The 10,891-nt window shown below is 59.9% G+C and overlaps 4 protein-coding genes across 4 annotated transcripts, besides 1 other annotated feature; all 4 read left to right on the top strand.

The window, feature by feature from the left end:
* Positions 1-198: 198 nt before the first annotated feature.
* Positions 199-1,152, top strand: LPMP_170140 (hypothetical protein; the record flags this gene model as incomplete). The annotated part of the gene is made up of 1 exon (XM_010699403.1): positions 199-1,152. One exon carries the CDS (start codon positions 199-201, stop codon positions 1,150-1,152), a length of 954 nt encoding a protein of 317 aa, XP_010697705.1.
* A 1,712-nt stretch (positions 1,153-2,864) lies between these two features.
* LPMP_170130 (hypothetical protein) lies at positions 2,865-4,319 on the top strand (the record flags this gene model as incomplete). The annotated part of the gene is made up of 1 exon (XM_010699402.1): positions 2,865-4,319. One exon carries the CDS (start codon positions 2,865-2,867, stop codon positions 4,317-4,319), a length of 1,455 nt encoding a protein of 484 aa, XP_010697704.1.
* An 804-nt stretch (positions 4,320-5,123) lies between these two features.
* Positions 5,124-7,169, top strand: LPMP_170120 (hypothetical protein; the record flags this gene model as incomplete). Its single annotated transcript, XM_010699401.1, has 1 exon — positions 5,124-7,169. One exon carries the CDS (start codon positions 5,124-5,126, stop codon positions 7,167-7,169), a length of 2,046 nt encoding a protein of 681 aa, XP_010697703.1.
* Positions 7,170-7,920: 751 nt separating this feature from the next.
* Positions 7,921-8,346: a repeat region.
* Positions 8,347-8,606: 260 nt separating this feature from the next.
* Positions 8,607-10,891, top strand: LPMP_170110 (receptor-type adenylate cyclase b; the record flags this gene model as incomplete). Its single annotated transcript, XM_010699400.1, has 1 exon — positions 8,607-10,891. A coding segment is annotated over one exon (2,285 nt), but the record flags the coding sequence as incomplete, so codon positions are not given.

Genomic DNA, 10,891 nt, shown 5'->3' with positions numbered 1-10,891 from the left:
CTCGGTGCAACTCAGTCTTCCCTCTTCCCTCTCTCCCACAATCTCCCTCACACACGCGCCCTCTCGCGGCGAAGTATTTATTTGTAGAAAGGAATGGTCATTGTGCGCACACGATAGTAAAACAGTTCGTCTCGTCATCCTGGTGATAACGCTGGCCACCCCTCTTCTCACTTTCCACGTGTTCACCCTCCGAACAGAATGTCTGACTCCGAGTGCCACCTCTCCCTACAGTCGTTGACGCCTGTGGACCTCAAGCAGCTGTCGAGACAGCAGAAAATCACGCTGGTGCAGAACTACCGCGCTAGCGGTGCACGCAATGCCAACAAGATGCTCTTCTTAGCCACAGATCTGCTGGCTGGCGGGTCGAGTGGGCTGTCGTCGAGCGAGTTGTATGATGTGTACGAGCAGGTGCTTATTGCCTCCCTCGAATGCGGTCGTATTGAAAACGCTACCATGTACCTGAACTTGCTAGAGAGCCGTTTCGGCAAGAAGTCTGTTCGCGTCAGTCACCTGCGCGGCCTGTGCCTGGAGGCGCAAGGCAAGATCCCGGAGGCGAAGAAGTTGTACGAGCAGGTGCTGAAGGATATGCCAACGAACGACTTTTGTGTGAAACGTCTGAGCGCCATCTACAAGAGCAATGGCCACTATGAGGAGGCCATCCGTGTCCTCGAGAAGGACCTCGTTTACACGGATGAGGATGACAAACAGCACACGTACTTAGAGGTGCACTGCGGTGACGCCTTGTCGACCTATCGCGAACTAAGCAACCTGCACTACCTCATCGGCAACATCGAGAAGGCAATCTACTACGCGGAGGAGTGTCTTCTGCTCGACACCGAGTCCTATTTTGCCCATGTGCGCCTTGGCGAGCTATACTACATGAAGCGGGATCTCCCGCGCTGTGCTATCGAGTACTCGCAGTCGCTTCTGTTCAACTCACAGCAGAACAACTCGCGTGCGGCCTACGGCTTGTGGCAAGTAGCCAACGAGATGCTGCGTCAGCATCATTCCGGAGTCAAAAGGATTGAGGAGGAGGCAGTGCTGACGCAGACGCAGGACCTGCGTACGTACGCGGCCGAGACGCTGCGCCGCATGTACGCTGGTACTCCTATGCTGTCGGCCTTAGACGCCTACCTGCAGCGAGAGGCCTAGAACTGCCGCTCATGTGTGTGCACGTGCGTGTGTGTCCTCTTTTCTCCACCCTTCACTGTTTGGGTGCATTTTTCTTTTAGGCTTGCTTGACGTGGATGGCAGAACCGTCTCTGTGTCGCTCTCCCGCCCGCTTGCTGTTGAGCTTCTTTGGACGCTGCAGAGTCTCTGTGTGCTTGACTGTAACGTAGGACAACGAAGGACATACCTAAAGACGGCGAAAATAAAATGACCGAGGCGCAACCGAGTTGTAGCAGCAAAGCAGCAATTTGTGCCAGTGGACGGATGCGTATTTGATTAACCCGCGGCATTCCCCCCTCTGCGTCACCCTGGCAGCCCCTCTTCGACGCTTCGCAGTCGCGGTCAGTCCCCCTTCTCCGCGCCCACCTGTCCGTAATCCACACACTTCGACCTCGAAGTGAGCGCGCCTCGCTGTCGCACTCTTTCGGTTGGCCTGGTGGTGCACTGTTGTTTCCACAGGTTGGGGCGCCCACTCACGCGTGGCCAGCGAGAGAGCGAGAGAGAGAGAGACGCATGAGTGCACGAACGCACGAGGAGTATGTGGAGTCCACACTGGTGTGTGTGTGTGTGTGACGACGACGACGTGGGCGAAGTGCAGCTCATCCGTTTTTTTTTTCTCCTCTTTTCACATGTTTGGCCCTCTTTTGTTGTGTTGGCCCGCCCATTCGATGGGGTGTGCGGCTCTCCGTGCCGCGCAAAAAAAATTTAGCCCCCTTTTTCGCAGACGGCACAGCGGTCTACCGCGCGCTGTGGCCCGTCATCCCGCCTGAAACGCTGTGGTAGCACCTTCCTGCGACACTCGTTCGAACCACCACCCCCTTCCCCCCTGCTCCTCGCGATCACGGTGCTGCTTCTCATCTTCCCCTGCTTCACCACATCGTTCCTTCTCTGCACTTACCTCCTCCTCTCTGCAACGTCTATGCCAATGCCGTCTGCGGCGTGACGAACGTCTTTAGCAAGCGTGCCATAGAGCAAGGGTGATAACCCTCGCAGACACACACCCCCACCCACACCCACACCGATATAGAGACACTGAAGCGCAGATTCCCTTGGTGCCCCATTTCTCCACTCCCCCCAAAGGGTGCCTTCGACGAGGAGGGAAAGGGTATCCTGCTGCAGCTCCGTGCGCTCTAGTTGTGTGTGCGTGTGTTCTTTCTCTCTCTCTCTTGTATCGAGGTCGGGCGTCGTTACTCGGCTCGCTTGTCACCACCGAGAAGTCGATTTATTTCCTTCACTGTGAAGACGACGGCGGGGCGGCTGTTTATCGTTCTCATGTGCACTGCACTGCTTCCCTCGTCACCCCCACGACGCGAACGTAGCGCTGACACTTCCCCCCACTCATCATCAACATCATCATCATCACACAAACGCTCCTCTTTTTTCCTTCATAGACCTGTACAACCCATTTAACTGCTCACGAGTGATTCGTGGTCGTGTGCACTTTCCCTCACCGTCGCTGACTTCTCTCAGTTGCTGTGCTCGCGAGTGTTCGCAGCCCCCCCTCTCGCCTTCTCCGCCATATTCCTTCACAGTGTTTTGTTTGTGCGTTGGGGAGTCGCAACTAACTCTACAGAGAGCCCCACCAAAGAGTCGGCGGAAGGCGTGTGCTTCTGTGTATACCTAGGCGTGAGTCCAGGATGCATCGCAGTGCTGGAAGTGACTCGGGCGGTAGCCACCGGTTTTCCTCCGGCGTGATGGGTAGTAGTAGCGGCAGCGGTGGCAGCAACCGTAAAAGCGATGGCGACAGAGGCGGTGCGGGAGCGCAACGAAGGAGCCCCTTGGATCATGCCTTGCTCCCCGACAGCGGTGTTCACGCGCGCATCACGTCAGCACACAGCCTCCCACGAGCTCGAGAAACTTCCGTGACAGCCACAGGTCGCAGCTCCTCGTCGTCGCAAGACGCTCCGTTGACGAGAGGGAATCCTGCGGCGACATCAGGCGAAAAGTCGCCCCCACATCCCACCACTGCACGCTTCGTCATCTCGGACAGTACTCCCTTCCTCTCCGCAGAGTCGTCAGTGCCAGCCGAAGCGGCAGTGCATGACGTTCGGGACACGGCCGAGTACCGTGCGGCATGGGACTTGGAGTTGTGGAAGGCTGTGCAAGCGGACCGCTTCCGCAAAGAGCTTGAAAAACAAAGGAGCTCTGCGTTTGCAGATCTCAAGCAACTTGTGAAGCGACGGGAGAAGGAGGCGTTGATGGCGCTGCAGCAGCGCACCGCGGCAGTGACGCTTCGCGAAGAGGCGGTGCAGGCAGAAGAGACACGCTTGGCGGAGCGGCAGGGGCGTGTGGCTGACATGGAGAAGGACATGCGGCGCATGCGGCAGCAGCTGCTCGACGCCCAGCAACGTGTTGAGGATGAAGTGCGGGCCCAGGTGCGACTAGCCAACGACACCATTGCTCACCGTGCGCGACTTCTGGAAGAAAGGGTGAAGGCAGCGGAAGCGCAGACGCGGCGTGCCGACGAGCGACAGCGGCAGGCGCAGCAGGAGTACTTGTCCCTCTATGAGGCTTTCAGTCGATACCGCACGCAGCAGCTGACGTCTCCCACCCCCGGTAGCGGAGGCATCACGGCCACTGCAGGAGGTGGGACTGCATCCTCATCTCTTCAGGTGGAGCAGCTGCGCCTTCAGTGGGAGGCCGAGCACCAGTTGCAGCTAGACAGACAAACGCAGCGGCATGCGTTAGACATGGCTGTCGCTCAGCAGCGGTGCCGTGAGCTAGAGGACCAGAACAGAAGACTGACTGCCGCACTAGTACGTCGACGGGAGCAGCTTCGCCGCCACGTAGGAGACGCCTCGCCACCATCTCTACCGACATCAGTTTCCCAGCGCCAGTTACCTCAGGCAGGCCGTGAGGGTCGTGAGGTGGCGTCGGGCAGTGGAACCGCTGCTCTGCCATCTTCCACCTCGTCCTTCGCGGCTGGGGCTGCGGCTACTGCGCTGCTTACACCGACACACAACACAGCAGCCCATTGCGATTTCGTGGAGCACACCGGCCGCGAGCTTCAGCGCCTGGAGACAGAGCGGTTGTCGCTGGTGGTGGGGAGCAGCGGCGCGTTGCGTGAGACGGACGCAGTGATTGTGCGAATTGATGCCCGCATTCGCGAGTTACGAGAGCAGCTCGCTGTTGTCACGAGCACGGCATGAGGCCGAATGGCGTGACCCAGAAGACAGCTCCCAAATGCCGCGGGGAGGGAGAGAGAGGCGTTCTGTGATGGCCCTCTCCTTCTTCTTACGCTTCTTGCGTTCGCCATGTTGTCTGTGAGGCGACTTCCGAGCTGCGTAGTGTTGTCTCTCGCCTTGTGTGCAGGCTGTTTGTCTCTCTCTCTCTCGCTTGTTGCGCTCAGTCTCGGTCACTCAGGCTGCTCCGCACAAGAGCGCGAAACAGACTCCCCGGAAAAACGAGCGCCTCTGGTGCGCAGAGACGCGAGTCCTGCTCTTTTTTGCACCTCCTCAGGCTGTGTGCTATGCTTGAACACCTCTTTGGCCTTCCTCCCTCTCTCTGCGCGCACTACGCTGCGCATGATGTCTTTCAGACAGTGTTGCTGCGACTAGGATGAGATGCGGGCCGCCACTTATGTGTGTGGCTCATCCTCTTTTTTCTACTCAGCAACATTTGAGGTCGGGGGTCATTTTTGTAGGGGAGGGGGGAGCGACGCGGCCCTCCTCATGGCCGTCATTTATGCCTTGGCGAGGGTTTTCGCTCTCCCCCTGTCTCTATGTTCGTGGCCGTTGTCCTGCACCTTCCACTCCCTCGCGCCGTGTAGGCCTTTATTGCCTTTCTCGCTTCTCTCTCCGGCTTACGCCCACCAAATCCTTCGACAACGTGAGCTCCTGCACTGATGCACGCACACAGTGACACCTACACCAGGATAGACGCGCGAGCAGCTGTTCCTACACTCCAGGTCGACCAAGGGCATACGTACCCGGACGTCAGGAGTCACCGCAGCCATGAACATATTCCAGAGTAGCAGCGTTGGGTTTCGGCAGGGCAAGAGCCTCGCTGACGACGCCACTACCCTGTCGGCGCTGCGATACCCCATTCCAGCCTCTGCACCAGGTGACGGTGGCATTCGAACTCCGCTGTCGTCCGGAAGCGGCGCCAGCGCCCCCGCGAAGCAGTCAGCAGACCTTCCCGCGCTACTGGCGGCCGCGCAGCAGACGCGCCCCGCCGCCGCTAAGTGGGACCAGAAAATGTTTCCGTCAGTGCCGTACTACGGCATTCTCAGCCGCTGCGAGGTTCATATAGATGTATCCATCGGGCATGATGTGCCAACACCTGCCTGGTCGACGTCAGCCGAGACGGGGACGTCTGTAGAGACGCTGCTGCCCAGTCCAGCTACGACAATGACCTGTATGGCGCACATTCAGCGCTGTCTGCATGACGTCGCCGAGCGCTTTGGTGCTGTTTATCATCTCAGTACCTCTGCCGCACTCTCGGAGAGCGTAGCAGCACCGCTGCCGCCGACTCAAGGTGGTCCTTCGCCGGCTGCGTTTCTCCACTCACCGATGACTTACGGGGCATACGTCCAGGCACTACACGACTCATTCCGACGCCTCAGTGAGCTGCGGCAGACGTGCGTTTCTGTAGGCGGGGCTGCGTTAGGCGCCAGCCCTGCTGCAGCCGCTGATGGTATGGCTACTCACCACACCTTCTATATGCGCCTTCTCGGCCATCCATCCTGGAAGGACCTCAGCGCGCTGCTTTGCGTGGAGAAGGGCCGCCTGCTCGTCTGCCTCATCTCTTCTTCTCGGATAACACAGAAGTACTTGACAGAGACTTGTACTGCTGCTGGGGTGGGCTTAGATTGGTTTGGCGGGGCAGCGCTCATGGCGGAGCCACTCCGACTGAGCCCTGGCGGTGTGAATCCAGTGTGGGTGGTGTGGGATGCGCTGGTGCACCTACCACTACTTTCACCCTCTTCAGCCAAACGGGAAGAGAAGGTGGAGGGGCGCGCTGGTGGCGCTGAAGACGCTGCGGATACCCTGGAGGACGTTTCGGCAGGGGTGCGTGAGGTACTGAGCAAGGTGGTGCAAGCCGGCACCGCTCTCTCCGGCTTCAACATCTCGCTCATCTCTTCGATGCCTTTTCAAGGCGCTACGCGCTGCAATCAAGTCGGTCGGATCACCGAAGAGGCACCCGTGTTCGCTCACGAAGACCACCATCCATCATCTCTGTTGGCTACAGCCGCAGCCGCAGCTACTCCTTCTTCCCTCTTTCCAACGGTGGCGAAGCGCCCCACGCGTCCTGCCGTTGTTGCCCGTCGCTACGTCTGGCGTCTCATTCCATCCCCACCACCATCTTACCTGACCCCAGTTTCCACGTCGTCATCTACATCAGCAACGCTGTCGCTGTCGTGCTGTGCGGTCCTACCATTTTTCATGTCAAAGCTGCTTGCCTGTCTCATAGAGGAGTGCGGGCTCATTTCCTTTACGGTGCGCTGCGGTGGCCCGGTGGAGGTGACCACGCATCTTGGCGCTCCATCTGGGTCGACCGAATCTACCACGTCACGTGCAGTTGGGGTGCGGCTGGTGCACAGCAGCGCTCCATCACTGCTCACCCTGCAACAGGGACCCAGTTCCTCTTCGTGCCTCGCGTTTAGTCGGTTGAGTGGTGCGGCCTGGGTCGACGCTGAGACGCGCGAGGGCCTGAGCCTCGGCGGGTTCACTACTGCCTTTGGCCAGTCGGACGAGGATGCCTTGAGCGACGCGGAGGAGGACACCGAGCTCGAGTTCGAACTCATGACGATCCGCTACGAGCAGCGCGGTAGGCTGAAGGAAGTGGAGGAGGAGACGAACAAGACAAGGGTCGGTGCTGCCGCCGCCGTTGGCAAGAGTATCGGCCGTTGGCCAGTTAAGCGCGCTCGATGCGATGCCGCTATGACCACGGAAAAGGACCACAACGATGCCTTTATTCAGCCAGCGCAGTGGGGGCCGTCGTTTGCCTTTGCTGTGGCAGTGAAGCGCCTCATCGCTGCCAGCGATATGGCGGATTGATGCCGAGGTGTGTCATTCTTCTGCCTTCGATATGAGGCGGTCATGTGCGTGCCCTTAATTGTGAATCACATGATGCTCCTGCTGTCTGGTCGTGAGTGCATCTCTCTCTCTCTCTCTGTCTTCTGTGCTTTGGTTTTCACCACTAAAGGGGGACGAGAAATTCCATCTGCGGCGGCGCACAGAAGCCATCAGCGCAGCGTATTCCTGTGCATGATGTGCGTTTGTGCCTGTGAGGGCTGCGTGCCATGTTGCCAAGCGTATCCGACGGATGGTGTCCCTTTCCCCCCTTTCCTAAGGCCATTTTAGAAGATCCTCCCCCGTTTCTCGCTGTGCACTCGGGGGGTAGGAAGCGCACATGCTGCGCCCTGTAATCCCACACATACAGAGACGCACAGCCCCAAGTGACGGCACTTGCCAGTTGCCTGCTCTTGTCAGCCTTTGCATCTCTCTGATACTTCAGACGTTTTCTCAGTCATCCTCTCGCACCCCCTTCTCCACCGAGCACGTGTAGGTACACACACACGTGCATGCGAACGTCTTCACGTCTCTTGTTTTTCCTCTTCCCCGCTTCCCCCCCGTCCATCGGATGCATCGCGTATTACATTCCTTCTTCGTTACGGCCTCTTCTCTCCTTTTCCTCAGAGCCCACGGAGGAATGGCAGGGGAGGAGGAGGGCGCATAGCCCTCCCACCGTGCGTGGGGTGTCCCCAGGTCCCCCACGGCCCCACTCTCTATGGGGAGAAGCCAAGCCGCCGCAGCTTCCTCGGGTGGTGAGCGGGAGGTCAAGCACCTACGACGTGAGCTGAGTGAGGGCGGTGTGTTGCTGCGGGTGTCGGCGGTCCGGTCCTGGACGGCGTGGCGTCGGAGCGACCTGCGGCCGTGCGCACGCTTGCACCACCCATGTGATGGGCAGCGTGCCAGCGCGGCTCGAGCCCATCTCGCCCGCCTCCCGCTGCCTGCTGGTGTGTGGAGCCTGCGTCCCTCCGTGAGAGGCCCCCTGGTGGCGACTGGCCCACCGTGGGAGCGGCGACGGCGAGGCGCGTCCTGCGGGGCGGGGCGGGCGGATGACGTTTGGGGAGGGGCCGTGCTCCGATGGCTGGGTCGGCGCACTGCCGTGCCGCGCGATGGCCCTGTGGCGTCTGACTGTTGTGGGATGGCAGGGCACGGCTGCGCTGAGAAGCAGTGCTGCTATGAAAGCTGCTGCTCTTTTCCCTTCTCGCTGAACGCCACACGAATCATCACTCACCTTCTTCTGTTACGCTCCCCCAACATCTTCCCTGTCATTCTCGATCACCAACGAAACACCCCCCACCTACACACACAACTCTGAGCTGTTTCTTCTCTCTCTCTCTTCCTCTCCACCGGAGTGCTGGGCTGCCCCCCCCCAGCGCATCTCCTTTCCCAACGACTATCGCGGCCGGTTGCCCCTCCCCGGCAATGCACGCGGGCACACCTCATCCGCGCCGTATTTGCGGGCGCGGCGCAGGTGGTGTGGCCGGCGGTCTGAAGCGGCTGCACACGTACCGACGCTCGCCACTCCTGGCTGCCGCTTTGCTGATTGTCGGCGCGCTGACGCTCGCTGTGTTCACAGCGCCTACGGCGTGGGCTGCGGGTGCGGGCATCTTGTCGGAAGAACCTGTGTACCTGCTGAACGCCATGTACTCGATGACGGACTACATGGCGAGCTATGCAGAGGCGCTGTGGCTGGGCATCGACGCCGCGCTCTACAACGCCGGCTACACTGCAGCTGGCGGCCGTCCCATCAGGATCATCGACCCCGACCCGGATGTGAACCGGGCGGACATCGTAGCCGTGGTGACGAAGGCGCTGAAGGACTACCCGACGCTGCTTGGCGTGATTGGGCCGTACTCTGACACGCGCCTTGCTGCATTGCTGAGCAGCCCTGTGATCCAGAGCAGCGGGCTGATGCTCCTGGGCCCGTTCACGGGGTCGAGTGCAGTGCGCGCGTGGAACGAGAACGTGTACTTCATGCGTGCGGAGCCACGTGCGGAGCTCCTGGCGATCGTGAAGCACGTGGCCAACACAATCCGTGGTCGCCGCACTGCGTTCATGTACCTGACGGGCGTGGACTTTGGAGAACGCGAGTACGAGGATATTGTGGCGCTCATGACGCCGCTGGGACTCGAGCCGCCAGCACTGTACTCCGCGCCGCACTCGATGACGGACTTTGCTGTGGACATGACGGCCTTCGATGCGATGGCGAACACGTACCCGCATGTGATCATTCTGTGGGGGATGCCCGGGAGGCAGGTTGCGGAGTTCCTGCGGGTCGCGCTGACGGACCCGCGCACATCGTCGGCGTACATCATGACGTGCTTCCCGCTGCAGAAGATCGCGTTTCAGGTGTACTACGACCTTGCGATGGCCGAGAAGCTGACGCCTGTGGACGGACAGCTCATGTCGAGCGCCACATCCTTTCCGCTGACACAGCCAAACACAACGCACATTCCAGCGTTCCGTGCCGAGATGGGGAAGTACATGGAGCAGACCGGCCGCGTCGACGAGAGCCTGTGGGCTGACGAGGCAAAGGCTGTGCGGGAGTACGGCTCGGGGGGGCATGAGCCACCGTCGTCGGACTCTGCCGCGGACGTGAGGAGGTTCTTCAACGAGCACCCGAACGCAGCGAACCTGATGCTGACTGGATGGATTTTCGGCTCGGTGATCATGCAGACATTTGCTGAGGAGGAGTGGATCGTGGACAGGACTGCCTACCAAGGGTATGCGTTCGAGCAGAGGCGCTACATAATTGGCGGGGACTATGTGCTTGGCGACTACGGCGCTCCCTGCAACCCCGTTGCCGCGTTTCTCGGTGCTGTGTGCTACTGCAACCAGGGCGGGCGTGCGGCAATTGTTTCGAAGCTTGATAGCGCTACGTGGAACACCATTGAGGAGTCCGGCTTCAACTACGCGCAGAACGACTGCTACTCTACCCACACGAGCTTGCCGCGGCCACTGCACTTTCTGACGCTGGTCTTCACGGACGATCCAACGCTCGCAGTGGCGGGGTTAGACTTGAACGTTGCCATTTCAGCACTTGTCCGCTACCTGAAGTATACAGAGCACCCGGTGAGTGTGACCACATTGAACGTCCAGCGGACTACCGCACAGGCGCTGCTGGATCATCAACTGCTGAACTACACGGCGGACGTTGTAGCGGGAGCGATAACGAAGGGTATGAGGGTTGATGGCTACTTGGTCCCTGCCCCCGTCTACCCCCGGCCACATCTAGTGGAGCCGATGCGGAACTACGTGTACCTGATGCCAACGCTGGAGCAGCAGATGTTCCTGCTGTACGAGAACCTTGCGACTCTGAGGCGTGTGACGTCGATCGGCTCTGGCGTGCGTGTGGTTCTGCACGGCTACGCCGATGATGAGGCGTCGAGCATCACTGCTGTGCTGTACAAGTCTGCTGCGACGTTCAACTATAACAACCCCTCTGTGGTCATGGTGCCCTCCACGAAGACCGTGGGGAGTGCGCTTGTTCGCAGGCAGATCAACTTTGTGCTCGCGGTGACGGCTGCGGATGTCGCCGACGTTGTCGACTTTCTGATCGCGGACAAGTCTGCGATTGTCGTGATGGTCTTCGATGACTTGGCGCTTCATTACACCGCGCTTGTCACTGCCCTCTCGTCGACGCCAGCGTCTGTGCAGGCGCGTGTGATCACGTTCACTAACCTGCCGCTCTGGAGCGATACCTCGAG

This window comes from Leishmania panamensis (genome assembly GCF_000755165.1).
Source record: "Leishmania panamensis strain MHOM/PA/94/PSC-1 chromosome 17 sequence".
Lineage (NCBI taxonomy): Eukaryota > Euglenozoa > Kinetoplastea > Trypanosomatida > Trypanosomatidae > Leishmania > Leishmania panamensis.
This window is presented reverse-complemented; position numbering and strand designations above follow the sequence as displayed.